Here is a 17199-nt window from a genome sequence, read left to right on the forward strand (position 1 = left end):
GGTCTCATATTTGTCATTGGCTTGTTTACTTGACAAGTGTTAGCACACTTTGAGCAGCTTTTGGGACCTGCTTTATTTACTAGTCCAAATAGATTAGTTTTTAAGTATTTTAGAAAAAATTTTCAGGGGTAATGCTGTACATTCAGTATTCTAACTATTAATTGTGATACAAAGCTTTTACAGTTCTTTGTCTTCTACATTCTGTAGCTGTTATGTCCTCACACAATACTCTTAATATTTACCTTGTTTTAGGTAATTTGATTGATTAAAATTTGGAAATGGCAATTATAGTTTCTCTAATCTGAATCTAATTGTTTATACTTAGAAAATTCTCCAAATCCTATAATGTTATATTTGAAAATGCTTATATATGAAGGTAGTTAAAGGCTGACTAAGCTAAAATAACTCAGTTGGGGAACTGCAAGTACTCTTCAACTCTTGGTGATGATGTCTCCTTTGTACATGAGAACTTCCTTTCCCTTTATGGTATTTGTTTACCTTAGGGTCAATGTAATGCATACCCTTTTAAGTTTGGAATTTTAAGAAACATATTATAATGGTTGCTTCTTTGTTTTTTATATATTTTAATCTATTACTTTTGTAATTATACCCTGTGATAATTTTATACATGAACTGACAAATGAATATCATTCTATTTGAGAACTATCGTATCTTCTTATGTATCCCATAAATAAAATGAACTCCTTCTATATAAACTTTCCCAAATACTATTTAAGAATAGATTAAACATGAGATTGAGTGAGAATAATTCTTGTTAAATACTTTAAAGTGTTTCCTCAATATATAAATCATATTTTATGTATTTTTATTTTGTTATTATATCAACTCTGACATCTCCAAGTGTTTTTTCTTATGTGTCTCTTTAACAATTGAATTTAAAATTGGATTTATTTCAGATTTGTAGATTCCTTATTTCCACCAAAAAAAAAAAAAAGATTTCAGTCATTCAGTAGTTTATAAATCAACTGGTTGATAGGAGAAATGACTGTATTTGTGAAAAGTTTGAGACTAAAGAAATGTGGAACTGAGTTTCATCTCTTGCTCCAAGCATTTATTCTTAACATACTGTGCAATCTTGATCAGAAGTTCTTGACAAAAAATAATTATAATGTATCATGAGAAGTGCACAGTTAATTTTCCTTAATTCTTCCAGGTTTTCTTTGTTCTTTTTTTTTTTCCTTTCCTAGAAGCATCTGGTCAATTCTAGTTTTGGTTTATAATAATAATTTATTTTTAGTTTCAATTTTTCTCTACCCTATAAACGTTTACTTTTTTCATATACCATAATTATTAATGAAATATTTCCCCATACTTAAATATAGGAAAGCTAAAACTTTTCTCAGAATATGACGTTACCTTCCTAAACTTGTATCATGAATCACTGACAGTGTTCTTAAATAATTAACAAGGTGGTTAACACTGTAATTGACAGTTGCATTGTGTGTGTATGTGTGTTGTTTATTTATTCATATTTACCAATTTAAGTAAAATTTATCATGTTTTAGGAGCTTTCTAAAGTAGAATGTAATAGCATGTCCTAAGATACTTTGAAATTTATAGGCTCTATTTAAATATAGTAATCCTAGTCTTATTTATTAACTTGAATTGTAGAAGTTAATATTTTACTTTTATTATGTTTTGCTTTAACCAATGTTAATGAGTAAAAGAAGTTTTACTTCTTAATACCCAAAGAAACCAGGTACAGGGTAGATGGGATTGGTAATAGAAAACAGTGCTACCAAAGTAAATATAAAAATTGGGAAAGAATTGAAAACAAAGAGAAAAATGGTTGTCCACAATTAACATCTCAGAATTTTTCTTTAGCTTCTATTTTTTTTTTTTTTTTTTTTTAAAGATTAACATGTGTTCATTTTTAGGATAAAGTTGGCCTGTACCCTATACCTGGTTTCTTTGGGTATTAAGATTTTTACCTAATCAGCTAGAGTTGTTGACTCATGTCTTCAAGGAAATAGGGAGAGAAATATGTTTTTCATTTAAAATACTTTTTTTTTTTTTTTTTTAGTTAGTAGGATAGTGAAACCATTTTGCGGTTGTTTTATTCCCTCAATCATATCTGATTTGCATTTCAAAGTTATGAGTTCTGTCCCTTTTTGACAAAACCCAATATATTAAGGTATGGTAAGTGAACCTGTATATTAAAAGCCATAGAATATTTAGATAGATTTTCTACGGCTATACCACCCTGGAATGTGCCTAATCTTGTTTGATATTGGAAACTAAGTAGGCTTGGACCTGGTTAGTAATTTGATGGGAGAGTATTTAGATAGATTACTTCTGGGTCACAAGGATAGTCTTAATCTGATACTCTCACAGTGAAACAGAAAGGGCTTCCAGGGACAAACAACCTAAACTGAACCCCTGAACTTTGGTTAGAATCAGATGGTTCTTAGACATTAGGTGAGTGCATTACTTTTGGATATTATTGTCTGTCTGTTTCCCTTTAATGTTGAGACGATTGAATAAAGAGGTAACCATAGTAAAACCACTGCTGATTCATACTAGTTGCTTTCTTCAGAGAGGACTTTTTTTGTTCAGAAAAGGTTGCAACAATAAATTGTGAGACCATAAAAGCTGTTTAAGTGAACTAACAGAGGTAGTTCAGAGTGATTAAATGCTAAATTTATTAGAAATATAAAGGGCACTTTTAGTAAATGAAGGAAATGCCATAAAAATTGTAGGGATATTTTAATAGAGAATAAAGTGGCTAACTTTCCAAACTATAGTTTGGCTTTTCAGCTTAATTTCCCTTCAAGGTTTCTTTTTTTTAGGTCTTATATTGGTAACTAAAAATATATATATATAAAATCTGTATTTGTAAACAGTAATTCTTCCTTGACTTAAAAAAGATAAACAAATCATGTGTCATTTCATAAAATTGAATAGTATCCCTAGGATTTTATCTTTTTAGTGAAATGCTTATTTCTGCTCTTTTTTAGTCTCTTACACATTTTTCAGTCTTGATCTTATTATAATTGTTGGTGACAAAGTGGACTTTTATAATCTTGTAAATGACTTTTTTCTTCAGTGAAAGGTATACCTTAGAACATCTTTTCATATGTGCTGTTCACTAGGAAATCTTTTGATTTTGCTGTAGATTTTAGCACAGAGACCTTAACCTTATACATAAATAAAATCATTTCTTAAATTAATTTAGGATGAACTTGGAAAATGACCTCTTGTGTTTATGGCATTTGCTTTACTATCTATATACACTGAAAAGCCTGTAAAAGATTTTTTAGTGTGGATACCTTGGGTGCAGTGGTGGTATAAAGATAAGCTAGAATTATTAATCTAAATATTATCTTCAGAAAACTTAACTAATAATTAAGGAAGCCACAAGCTCTATGTTAACTTTAGAAAAAGCTTTTGTATATCTAAGTGACCTTTAATTCTGGGACCCCAGGTTATGCTTTTAAGAATTTGTAACTTTACATTTCTATTTAATTTTTTTTTTTTTTTTTTTTTTTTTTTTTTGAGACAGGGTCTTGCTCTGTTGCTCAGGCTGGAGTGCAGTGGTACAGTCTTGGCTCACTGCAACCTCTGCCTTCCAGGCTCAAGCAGTCCTCCCACTTTAGCCTCCCAAGTAGCTGGGACTACAGGTATGAGCCGCCGTGCCTGGCCTCTGTTAAAGATTTTTTAAATAAAGATTTATTATTAAAGAATGTATATAAAGAAATTATTTTTATATATAATGTTTTTTGGCATAGATACCTCTTTACTACACCAGTGTATTTGCTTTTTGTGTTGCGTCATGGGTTCTCAAGAAAACCTCTAGGTTGGGTGATTTGCTAGGAGGATCCATAGGACTTTGGGTATAGTTGTACTCACAGTTATAATTTATTACAGCAAAATGATACAAAGCAAAATCAGCAAAGGTAAAAGGCACATGGGACAAAGTTTGAAGGAAACCAGGCACAAGCTTCCAAGGGTTCTTTCCCAGTGGTATCACACAGGAGATGCTTACTACCTCCAGCATTGAATTGTAACAATATAAGGAAATGTCTACCAGGAAAGCGATTAGACACTCTGTGCCCAAGGTTTTTATTGTGGGATGGTTACATAGGCATCCTGTACCTGGCATGTACCAAAATTCCAGACTTCCTGAAGAAAAGCAAGTGTTTAGCATAAACTATAGTTTGTGCAAACAGTTTAAGCACAGTGAGCTGCTCTTATCAGTTCCGCTGGTGGTTGTAACTCTCCCAAAATCTGTATTCCCAGGTGCCAGCCAAGGGTCAACTATATAGTCAGGCTTTTCTGAGGACAGGCAGTCTCAGGCCTGCTCTGTTAACACTTTTCTGCATTATATATAAAGATCCAGTATAACTGAATCTGGTTGCCTGGCAGTGTTAATTACAAATTTGAATTTGAGTTTGTATTTACCTGTTTGTTAAGTGGTATAAGTAGGGAATGACACTAAGCTGATGTGTCAGTCACACATCAGAATGTGTGTGTGTGATGAATGTGTGTGTGATGTGTGATCGATTAAAAAATGGAAGCCATTCATGCGTTATGCCATGTCATAGTTACTAAGATTAAAATTCCAAATAGTGTTTTCTCCACAGATGATATGGACAGTGGCTTGTAAGATGGAAACAAATGAAGAAAGAATTTTATATGCTGGTTCTGTGGAGAGTGAGAAGTTTCTTTTTTTTTTTTCCGGAAAATTGCCATTTTTCTTAATCTGATAATGAAATTCACCTAAAATACTGAATACCACTTTAACAACCATATTTCTTCGTAATAGTCCTCTTGAGAAAGACAGTATAGTTGGGTAACTCAACAGCCATGTAAAGAAACTTTGAAATGATTATGAAATGCTGATTTTCACGGATACCGATAAGTATTGGTATAAAAAGTCATGTTGGTTTCTGTGGTATGAGAAATTAAGCTAAAAATAAAATCAGTGTTTGCCAAATGGAAAAAAGATTGATTGAAAAACATTTTTTCATTATTATTTTCCAAAAAGGTTTTTAAAGAAGAAAATAGAAAACATACTAATCTTTCTTTTTGTTGTTTATGACCTCGTAAGTAAAGTTAGCTAATCATTTTCCCTGTTAATGTTTTCTATTCACCTATCAGTAACATTTATTCTTTCCTGTGATTTACAGTGTTAGCAAATGTCATGGTTTGTTACATTTGATTTAATTTACAGACTGCTGCTGTATTTTTAAGTTAAAAAGGTTATGACAGGGCGCGGTGGCTCATGCTTGTAATCCCAGCACTTTGGGAGGCTGAGGCGGGAGATCACAAGGTTAGGAGATCGAGACTATCCTGGCCAACAGGGTGCAACCGCGTCTCTACTAAAATACAAAAAATTAGCCAGGTGTGGTGGCGCGTGCCTATAGTCCCAGCTGCTTAGGAAGCTGAGGCAGGGGAATCACTTGAACCCGGGAGGCAGAGGTTGCAGTGAACCGAGATCGTGCCACTGCACTCCTGGCAACACAGCAAGACTCCGTCTCAGGAAAAAAAAAAGAAGGTTATATATACAATGAAATAATTCACAGACTCTATGAATTTTGATTTATAAAATGTTCTCATTTTGAATTTTGACTATAATCTTTGTGAGTATAGGGACTTGTCCGAATACCCAGTAGGTGTTCAGTTCACTTTTAAATAGAATGATAAAAAAGTGCTAGTATATTTGTAGTTTTAAAAATCAAAACTTATAGAAAGTACATTAAAATAATTTATAATCTTTTTAGAAAAGATTATTACATTTAAACTCTTAGTGTCTCATTAACCAGCAGATCATACAAATTCTATTTAATTTTAGAATGTGTTTATGGTAAAACTTCATTATAACACTTTGTTCCCTTTAATGTTGCCAACATCAAATGTAAAACCACCGAAGTGTTGTAAGAAGGTCTGTATGTGGAACATTCTTTATAAGCTAATATGTTTTTAAGGATGCACAGGAACAGACGAGGGAATGTGCCTCCTATGGAACATGATGGGGATGTTGTAGAACAGTCAAACATAAGAATTTCATCTGCTGAGAATAAAAGGTACAGTATGTAATATAAATTCTCCCCTTTAGTCATTACATTGTGAAACAGAATGTGCCTTAAACTGGCTAACTGAAAAAGTAGAAAGGTATAGTAAATTAACAGCCTTCCTTCTTAGTGAGAAGTGAATTAAAGGAAAAGAAAGGATGAGGAGGTAGTACTAAATGAAAATTGATAGTACTTTACAGCATTCTTTTAAAGAACAAGTTTTTGGTTATAAAGTGTGCCAGGGTGTTCTGAAGAAGTCCCTATCATTACAAAGTATGTAAATTTGTTTGAAATAATAAAAGAAATAAGTATAATTTAATGGACTAAAAATCAACTTAAAATATCTTAGAGTCATGGTGATGCAACTTATCTGGAAATAAATTGAAAATGTGGCTGGGCCCGGTGGCTCATGCCTGTAATCCCAGCATTTTGGGAGGCTGATGCAGGCGGATCACTTGAGGTCAGGAGTTCAAGACCAACCTGGCCTGGCCAACATGGTGAAACTCTTTCTACTGAAAATACAAAAAAAAAAAAAAAAAAATTCGCCAGGTGTGGTAATCCCTGTAATCCCTGGTAATAATCCCTGTAATCCCAGCTACTCAGGAGGCTGAGGCAGGAGAATAACTTGAACCCTGGAGGCAGAGGTTGTGGTGAGCTGAGATAGTGCCACTGCATTCCAGCCTGGGTAACAGAGTGAGACTCATCTCAAAAAAAAAAAAAAAAAAAAAAAAAAAATTGGGAATGTTCCTGTGGTGTGAATTTTTCTTTCAAAAGTTTATTTTTGATTTTCAGTTTATCAAGTAGATAGCTTTTGTGCTTACTTTGTAAAATTAGTGCTCGTATATATTTCTGTCGTGTTGAAAGGAAAGGAAATTATATGTATTTTATCTTTATGTTCTTTTTCTACTTACAGTTTTTTATCATCTTGGTGGCATTCCGGTGTTGTACATAAGGATAAATGGTTTTGAATCTGTAGTATACAGTGAAGATGATGTCATATGTCAAGACAGATATCTATTTTTTCTAAGAAAAATAATATATAAACACTGCTTGCAAGAGGATAATTTGCTGTTTCATTCTAATTAATTAAGTTTCCTTTGAGGATTTTTTTCCCCTTGTTTCAGTCTTCCAAGAAAGGAGTTTTTTTTTTTTTTTTTTTTTTTGGGACAGCTTTGTTGTCCATGCTGGAGTGCAGTGACATGATATAGCTCACTAAAACCTTGATTTTCCAGGCTCAAGTGACCCTCCCACCACAGCCTCTGGAGTAGTTGGGACTACAGGCATGTGCCACTATGCCTGCCTTTTTTTTAAATTTAGAGACAGGATCTCCATTGTCCAGGCTGGTCTTGAACTCCCAAATTCGTGGTGGGATCTTACAGGCATAAGCCACTGTGCATGGCCAGGAAGGAGTGTTTTTAGGGATGATCTTTTCTAAGTGTGTGCATAGGTCACTCTTTCTCTTTTTTTTTTTTTTTAATTTATGTGCACTTTTTTTTTTTTTCTTTTTCTTTTTCTTCTTTTTTGAGACGAAGTCTCACTCTGTTGCCCAGACTGGAGTGCAGTGGCACAATCTTGGCTCTCTGCCTCCTGGATTCAAGTGATTCTCCTGCCTCGGCCTCCTGAGTAGCTGGGATTAGAGGTGTGTGTCACCACGCCTGGCTAATTTTTTTGTATTTTTAGTAGTGATGGGATTTCACCATGTTAGCCAGGCTGGTCTCAAACTCCTGACCTCGGGTAATTCGCCCACCTTGGCCTCCCAAAGTGCTGGGATTACAGGCGTGAGCTACTGCACCTGGTCTTATGTGCACTTATATTCCTTTTTTTTTTTTTTTTTTGAGACAGAGTCTCGTACTGTCACCCAGTCTTGAGTACAGTGGCGTGATCTTGGCTCACTGTACCCTCTGCCTCCCGGGTTCAAATGATTCTTCTGCCTCTGCCTCCCAGGTAGCTGGGATTATAGGCACATGCCACCATGCCCAGCTAATTTCTGTATTTTTAGTAGAGATGATTATGGCTAACAGCCATGTTAGCCAGGCTGGTCTCAAGCTCCTGACTTCAAGCGATCTGCCCACCTTGGCCTCCCAAGGTGCTGTAATACAGGTGTTAGCCACCACACCCAGCCTGAAAAAGATTTTATTTGAGAACCTATACAGCCAGTGAAGGAAGCTGAACGTTTTTGTTTTTGTTTTTGAGATGTGCCTTACTCTTGTTGCCCAGGCTGGAGCACAATGATGCTCTCTCGGCTCATTGCAACCTCCACTTCCTGGTTTCAAGTGATTCTCCTGCCTCAGCCTCCTGCGTAGCTGGGATTACAGGCCTCCGCCACCACACCTAGCTATGTTTTTTGTATTTTTATTAGAGACGGGGTTTCACCATGTTGGCCAGGCTGATTTCCAACTCCTGACCTCAGGCAATCCAGCCATGTAGGCCTCCCAAAGTGCTGGAATTGCAGGTGTGAGCCACCGTGCCTGGCCAAAAAAAATTTTTTTTTAAGCCTGAATACATTGGAGTTGCATTGTATAAAGAGATAGAATGCCATGATTTTACCTTAACCTTAAAAATTTGTAAATATTATAATGTCCATAGTACTTTGAAAGGCTAATAACTCATATCTACATTTTACTCTAAAATTTTGCTTCCTGAAAATTATCTGGGTTTTAACTTACTCTGTTTCTCTGTCTTTTTTTCTTTAGTGCTTTAGACAATGAACCATCCAAATCTACTAATCAAGATACCTGTAGTCCTTTTGCAGGGATGCTCTTTGGTAGGCACAAAACTTCCAATTCGTTGGACTTGTACAGAGTGTCTTATAATCCTTTTTTAGTGAGAACTCAGTGTTGTAATTAATACTGTTTTTACTAATAGTAGAAAATATTTGTAAGTGCTTACTTTATGGCTAGATACTATGCTAATCATTTAGCATATACAGCTTTATGTATAATTTTATTTTGTATTTTTAAAATTTTATATATCTTTGTATTTTTATTCATGATATTCATGAACACATCTATGTGTAATTTGAAAGCTAAATTATTTAGTGATGTGCTTTCCATAGGTGATAATAAAATTACTAGTTTCAGTAATCTTTTCTTTGCAAAATGGATTGATCATTACCAATCAGTAGTGAGCTTTTAATTCCATATTTTATTAGTATTCTGTTGCAGTGTGGCTATTTCTTACATTCTGCTTTTTAAAAATATTTTGTTTTATATATGATAGTTTTTTCCTTAATTCTTCTTTCTAGTTTCTTCAACTAGTACAAAACTGCTTTGTATATTAGTTTATTTTCTCCAAATTAAACCTTTCTTTCCTTTGTTCTTTTCATGTAGTTTCTGAGAAGGTGTTTTATTCAAGTCATGATGATGGTCTAAATTTTCTGTTTATTAGAAGTCATTGCTGAATATAAGCTTGTTTTGCTGTATGACACTTGTCACAATTTAATACCAGAAACTGTGAGGAGAGCCTTGTTTCTGGTTTGTACCTTTAAATATGTAATAGAAAAGAGGTCTGTTCTTTGTGTGAAAACTGTTAGAAAAAAATGAAATTTGATTTTAGTAAAGTATATGAAGAAATTAAGTAACACTCTAAATTCATTCAACGTAAAACAGTAAATTAAATACTGGTTTAGAGACATATAATTGCATTATATTCTCAGGTTTTCGTTCCCTTGTGAATGACTGTTGTGAGAAAAATGGCATGCCACCTAGAATTTCATTCTTGTATATTATCTGTAGGTGAAAATTGACTGGTTTAATCAGTACCATGTAAAGGCTATATTTTTTCTTTTATTTTTATTTACTTATTTTATTTTAAAAGGCTATATTCTTATGATTTTTTTTTTTTTGAAACTGAGTGTCGCCCTATCGCTGAGGTTGGAGTGCAGTGGCACAATCTTGGCTCACTGCAAACTCCACCTCCCGGGTTCAAGGGATTCTTGTGCCTCAGTCTCCTGAGTAGTTGGAATTACAGGCGTGTGCCACCATGCCTGGCTAATTTTTGTATTTTTTTAGTAGAGATGGGGTTTCACCATGTTGGCCAGGCTGGTCTCAAACTCCTGACCTCAAGTAATCTGCCCGCCTTGGCTTCCTAAAGTGCTGAGATTACAGGCATGAGCCACTGTTCCCTGCCGATGTATTTTATAAAACATGGTAAAATAAGAGAAATGTCTTTCTGAGCTGAGAGCCTACTGATAAATAATTTTATCAATTAAAGGATTATTGTACCCTGACATTTTAAAGATAAATAGCATGAGTTTAATGCAATCCAGGATTTATAGATGAATATTTGGTAAGACAATGGACTCTAACATTTGAAACAAACTGTTAAAGTCATTTAATTCAATGACTTACCTCGTGGTTGATCTTTTCCCCCCCAAACTATGTTTGTATATACCTATAGGAAATTTATTATCCCCAGAGACAGGACATTCCATCTTCAGATGGCTGTGATTGTTATGATACTCTTATTTCAATTGAACTGAAATTTATCTTCCTATAATTTTGCCCCAAGGATGTCACTTGGGGCCTTTTCTTTATTTAAAAAGTAAGATCATTGATTTAGTTTAGAGCTAAATAACAAATGTATTGTGGGGTTTATAAGAGAACCATAGGTAATTTAGAAGTATGTTTAAAAATTTCCATTCATTTGGGGATTTTCCTTCTGTCTTTTTGTTATTGACTGCTTGTTTAAGCCTCTTAAGATCCAAGAATATAATTAGATTAATTTCAGTTATTTCAAGTTTGTTGAATTTCTGTGACTTTCTTTTTTGAGTAGCTCAGAATATAGTCTGTCTTGGTGAGTGTTTAGTGTGTACTTGAAAGAATGTGCATGGTGCAGTTGTTGAGTATACTAGTTTATAAATGTCATTTAAGGCTGGGTGTGGTGGCTCACACCTGTAATCCCAGCATCCTGGGAGGCTGAAGCAGGTGGATCACTTGATTGAGCCCAAGAGTTTGAGAGCAACCTGGACAACATAGGGAGACCATGTCTCTACAAAAAATAAAAAAATTAACTGGGTGTGGTGGCATGCACCTGTAGACCTAGCCACTCAGGAGGCAGAGGTAGGAGGATTGCTTAAGCCTGGGAGGTTGAGGCTGCAGTGAGCCGTGATTGTGCCACTGCACTCCAACCTGGGTGACAGAGTAAGACCCTGTATCAAAAAAAAAAAAAAAAAAAGTGTCAGTTAAATCAAGTTAGTTCATTGTATGTTCATGTCTTGTATATCCTTAATGAATTTTATCTGCTTCTATTGATTGCTTAGAGAGAAGTGTTGAATTCTCTATCTTGTCCTTGGTGTGAGGCCTGGAGTGCCTGAGGGATTTTCTTAGTGTTCCTGCACTTTCCCCAGTTTTCAGCAAGACCTTTATGTTCTTGACAGTGAGGGCATCTCTCCCTCCACACTTCCCCCTTCTCAGCAATATATTGCTGTTGATTGTTACTTGATGCTGTACTGATCCTGTGCATCTGGGCCTCAGGGATGAGTCTTTCTCAACATTTCTGTCCTTGCCCAGGATGATAGCTAAACTCTTCTTTGTGTCTGAGGAGGGTTTTGCATCAGATTTTTCACCAGATTTTTTTTGCCCTTCCCCTAACAGTAACAAGCCTTTGCTATGTAAGAGTGTGGGATACTGGGTTCAAGTTGATTTTCTGTCCCTTCACCAATAGCTTGCAGCTTTTGCTTTGTATAGTCTGCTTTGAAAGTCTGGAATGTGGGCCATGTTTTGTGCCTGAATGTCACAAAAGTATCTCTTTTAGGTCTTCTGTGTTGTTTGATCCCAGTTTTTCTAGTGAACATTTGGAAATTGCATTCAGGCAGCAACTCCAGTGGGTCAAGTCTGGGCATGGTTTACTGAACAGATCCTTTGCTAATGGTCTCAAAAGGCTATAATCAAGGTATCCGTCAGGCTGCTTTTTAACCGGAGGCTTGAGTGGGGAAGAATCTGCCTCTAAGCTAATGCAGGTTGTTGGCAGAATTCATTTCTTTGTGGCTGTATGACTGAGGGCCCTGGCTTCTTGCTGGATACCCACTGGAGACTGCCCACAGTTCCTAGTGGCCATCTGCTATTCCTTGCCATGTGGGCTTCCTTACCGTGGTTACTTAACTTTATGCCAGCAAGAGGAATCTCTAAATTCAGGAAGGGCCCATTCCTTCTTCTGAGGGCTTTCACCTGATTATATCTGTTCTGCCTAAGATAATCTCCCTTTTAATTACTTCAAAATTAGTTGATTCAGTACCTTAGTTACATCTGCAAATATTTTTTCCACCCTTCCATATGCTATTGTATACAAGTAAGTTACAGGTCCTACCCATTCTCAAGGGGAGGGAATTATACAGGGATTCAGCAGGGAGCAGGGAACGTAGTAGCCATCTTTAAAAAAGGTTGCCTACCATTGTCACATTTCTCTGTTACTAATGTTGCAGTCTCACACATGCTTCTTAATGTAGCAGTTTCTCATTGTCTGAACTAGTACCCCAGGTTCTTTGTCCCATGTCCAAGAAAATTAAGAAATATAGACACAAAGGTGGGGTTGGAGCGAACGTTTAATAAGTGAAAGAAAAAAGCTCTCTGCAGGGAATAGGGGAGTCCAAGTAAATGGCCGGGTTATAGCTATATTAAAAAGCTTTTATAAGAAACTTAATCTCTGTAGCAGTTTGAGTAACTTATCAGTAAAACTGTGCAACTCGTGTTATCTTATACAGCTGTGGGTATGTCTCTAGCAAGCAGAAAGCTGCTTGTCTTGTTTGTATATCTGTGGGTTTGTTTTAGATAAGCCACCCCTGCCCCACCCCCATGCAAGTTCCCACTATGAATATGCCTGAAAGGAGGTGGAAACTTTTTCCTGGAAGTTCACTAATTAGACAAAGAACAAAGAGCTGTGTGCTAGACCCTTGCTTATGTGTCCAGGTGCAGTCTGAGGTTTTATTTTTTCCCCCAGGTTGTTTTATTTTTGTCTGTTGCTGTGACTTTTCAAGCGGGCTGCTTCTGCAGTCTGAATTTTTTCCAAAATGATTTTTCCTTTCCTTCTCCCTCACTAAAGACCAATTTTATCTGAGTTCAGTTTTAAACTTAGCTAGGGACCTCTAGAGTAGCTTTCCTTTCAGAGAATAGTTTAGTCTTACTACTATAGAGTGATCTTTCTGACGGGTTCCCTGAAAGACCACCAAGAACATAGCTGGCTGGAGCTTGAATTTTGCTCCTTTGTTTCAGGTCTGAGAATTGTTCAGTTTACATATCCTTCTTAGTTTGTTGCCAGGCCAAATGGAATTTCACTCTGTGAATGCACAAACTAGCACACTGCAAAGTCTGAAGGGACCTCCTGTGGATTTCTGGAGCTCTTTTTTTTTGTTTTGTTTTGTTTTGTTTTGTTTGGGGGCAGTACATTTTAAGAGGACTGTTTACATAAGAAACGTTGAGAATCATAATGCAAAATGCCTTCAATTGCTGTTTGTGGAAATTGTGCTAATGTTCTTTAAAAGGTGATATTATATATAGATTCTCAATAGGAACTGAGGGTATAATAATGGATCTCAACTTATGAAAGTATTTCTGTGGGTAGCTAAGCTACTGTGGTCCAGGTCAATTGCTTTGTGGTGATTTCACTTTGTAAAGAAAGAGAGCATAAATAACTCTGAAGATTGTAGATGTGGCGTATCTTTCTCAAATATCAGCTGTTTCAGCTACACTTTTGGCAAGTTCTGGATTGCAGTCAGGTCAAGGTTGCGCATTCTGACGTGTTCCTGAGGTTCCAGTGTTTTGTGCTGTGACTGAAGAGAGACCCATGTACTTTTAGCAGACGAGCAGGCATTCTTGCAACCTCCCATTATAAAGATCAGGAATTTGGCTTGTTTCTGCTCCCAGATGGATGATCTTTCCATCTTTGAATGGCTGCTTTAGCGGTAGAAATGAGCAAGAAGGGCAATTATTAAATAACCAAGAATCTAGCCTGTTGATTAGAAATGTGGTACATTTCCCCCTAGATTTATTTAACAGGTGCTCATTTAGTAATATAAGTCTGGAGCTCTTTTTGTGCTTCCTATTGGATCTTTGCTCCATAACTTTCAGCCATTTTAGCTTTCCTGAATTTTGCTCTTTATCTACTCAATTTAGCTCAGTTTCCTGGCCCTCTTTGGGTTCTCTTTACCTCTTTACCTGTATCCGTGGTCTGGAAATTTCATTTGGGCAGAAATTGGGTGATTATAGGGCTCACCTCATCTGTTTTCCTTCCCTTAGGTATTACAGTTCTGTACTACCTATTGTCCAGTGTCTGGAAAACAATTATTTTGTGTATTTTGTCCACTTTTCTAGTTTGTTGTTATTGTTGTTGTTTATTTGTTTTTTAAACAGTGTGAGGTTAAGTCTTGTGGTTGGTTATTCTATCATGGTCAGAAGTGGAATGGCAATATTTACTTTTATTATAAAACACAGTTATTAATCTTAATGTAATTTATGTTACCTCTATGGGAGCTTCACTTTTGCTGACATCTATGCTTAATGGACAAACTGAGATGCTGTGTGCCCACTGATGGTTGGAGACCAGTAATGAAGGCAGTATAGAAATTGCTGTTTCAATTGCATTCTTGATACCCTGTGATTTTTGTAGTGTTCCAGATCTTGCATATCTAGATTAAGAGGTTATTTTGTGGTGTTAACATATGCAATAATAATAATCTTCTCTGCATTCAAAATTTTTGATTAGCTGAATTTTTGTATAAGGAATACCAGGGTGAGAGGTTTGTATTTTTTCCTGCAGAACTGAATTTTTTTGAGCAGAGTGCCAGTTTGATGAGTGTATTTTATGACGGTTAATATTACATAGTGTACTGGATCTATTGGAGCAGGGAGAAGGGAGTTGGGAAGACTGGATATTAGTTAGGAAGTTTTTGCTGCAATCCAGGTCAGATGTAGAGAGGACTTATGCAAGGTTAATGGCTCTGAGAATAGAAAGGAGGGGGCCTCATATGAAGTGAGTAGAAGAGGACAAGCAATCCAAGTTATAGTGAGATTTTGAGGCTCCAGTATTGGGCCATTAATAGAAAATGAAGAGAGGCAGATGATTTTGAGATGCTCATTTGGGATTGAAATGTTAAATTTATAAGACTTATGGAAGATATTAATGGAAATATTATTTAGATTGTTAGAAAAATGGGGTTGGGATAAGAATATTGTTATTTAGGAAAATTTTTGACTACTGGTAGAGGCATGGGCATGATTACCATATCTTGTGTTTGACACATAGTAGGTGCACATTAATTACAAAAATAATTGAAGAAGGACTGATTCATGTGATTTTTTCCTTCTGTATTTCTTGCATGTTCAGTAATTATATGATACAATTAAGATGGAGTTTTTAAGGACTTGACTTTCTAATTGCATACGATGCTTAAGAGGTAAGATTGCATTTTTCTGATACCACCATCTAGGAGGTGAAGATCGAGAACTTATTCAGAGAAGGAAAGAGAAATACAGACTAGAACTATTGGAACAAATGGCTGAGCAACAGAGGAACAAGAGACGGTAATGAAAGGTTTGCATTTAAAAGAGATATTTTGAGTTTAAAATGCATTTGTGTAGATGGTTAAATAAGGGGTTGTCTTCCTAATATGATGTTTGATTTGTAAATCACTGTATTTTAATCTCTACATGGTAAATCAACAAGGAAAATAAATACCAAGAGAGTTTTTGTTGTTGTTGTTTTGGCCATAAGTTGCAAGTGAGGGTATTTGTATATTCTGTAATAGACCTTTTACTTCCTTCATTGATTTCTTCAGTTTTTGATTTAAGGTAGCATTTAATGTTACAGATACGCCCACTGGATTATCCCATATATAGTAACAAATATAAAAGTGTTTTTTGCCATATGAAATGGTATGCACACACACATACGTGCAAAAAAAAAATATTGTATCCTATAAATTTAACAATTCCATCCCAAATGAGCGTCTCAAAACCAACTGTCCTTCTTCATTTTCTATTAATAGCCCAATAATGGAGCCTCAAAATCTCACTATAACTTGTATTCCTTGTCCTCTCCTATTCACTTCATATGAGGCCCCCTCCTTCTTTCTATTCTCAGAGCCATTAACCTTGGATAAGTCTTCTCTACATCTGACCTGGGTTGCAGCAACAGCTTCCTAACTAATAACTAGTCTTCCCAACTCCCTTTTCCCTGCTCCAATAGATCTAGCACACTATGATATTAACTGTCAAAAAACACACTAATCAAACTGGCGCCCTGCTCAAAAACTTCAATGGCTTCCTTAATTCCACAGGAATGATAAATCACAAGTATTTATGTTGTATATAGGTATCATTGTTTGTAGTCTTTCTTGTTGAAATACCTATGAAATGTTATAGTTTAAAATTAGGAATAGAGTTTACAATTAGAAATTTTAAATATAGATTAAAATTAGAAATTACAGTAGCTCACGCCTGTAATCCCAGCACTTTGGGAGGCTGAGGTGGGTACATCACGAGGTCAGGAGATCGAGACCATCCTGGCTAACACAGTGAAACCCCATCTCTACTAATAATACAAAAAATTAGCCGGGCATGGTGGCACACACGTGTGGTCCCAGCTATTTGGGAGGCTGAGGCAGGAGAATTGCTTGAACCTGGGAGGCGGAGGTTGCAGTGAGCCGAGATCACGCCACTGCACTCCAGCCCGGGAGACAGTGCGAGACTCTGACTCAACAACAACAACAGCAACAACAAAATTAGGAATAGATATCTTGTTTTGAGAGAATTTGAGACCTGTTATCTCTTAGTTTTTGCCTTTTTCTATCTCAGAGGAAGCCAATATCTACTGTTTGATGTTAGTTATCTTTAACATTTAAAAAAACCCTGTTAGGAAGTATGGTAGATATATTTAAATTTTTACCCTTCTCTTTGCTAACTGAAAATATAGGTGTGCCCTAAAAGAGGTTTTTTGTTTTGCAAGGTAAAGATTTTATTTTTGTATTTTATTTTGTGTAAATTACTTAGTCTTTGAAATACTCTGGGCATTGGCTTAGAGATACATAGTGTAAGTTACATGTGAATTCTAGTTTACTTTGTATCAAGTAAAAAAATTTGGCTTTCAGTAGTATTTAAGGCTGTAATGTCAGTTAAAGGAATTATTTGTTTTTGTAGATGTATTGCATAGACTTTGTGTATAAGCTTCTTTC

At 35.7% G+C, this 17199-nt stretch overlaps 1 protein-coding gene across 11 annotated transcripts in view; it reads left to right on the forward strand.

Moving 5' to 3' along the window:
• CSPP1 (centrosome and spindle pole associated protein 1) overlaps positions 1–17199 on the forward strand; it is a 134172-nt gene that overhangs the window by 34794 nt on the left and 82179 nt on the right. For 9 of the 11 annotated variants that reach the window (XM_023222303.1, XM_023222304.1, XM_023222301.1 and 6 more), the window contains 3 exons: positions 5949–6047; positions 8729–8799; positions 15457–15550. In XM_023222303.1, coding sequence (XP_023078071.1) covers positions 5949–6047; positions 8729–8799; positions 15457–15550 — 264 coding nt within the window. The remainder of the gene's footprint in view (positions 1–5948; positions 6048–8728; positions 8800–15456; positions 15551–17199) is intronic. The other 2 variants (XM_023222306.1, XM_026455051.1) reach the window with 1 other exon arrangement.

This window comes from Piliocolobus tephrosceles, chromosome 7 (genome assembly GCF_002776525.5).
Source record: "Piliocolobus tephrosceles isolate RC106 chromosome 7, ASM277652v3, whole genome shotgun sequence".
NCBI lineage: Eukaryota > Metazoa > Chordata > Mammalia > Primates > Cercopithecidae > Piliocolobus > Piliocolobus tephrosceles.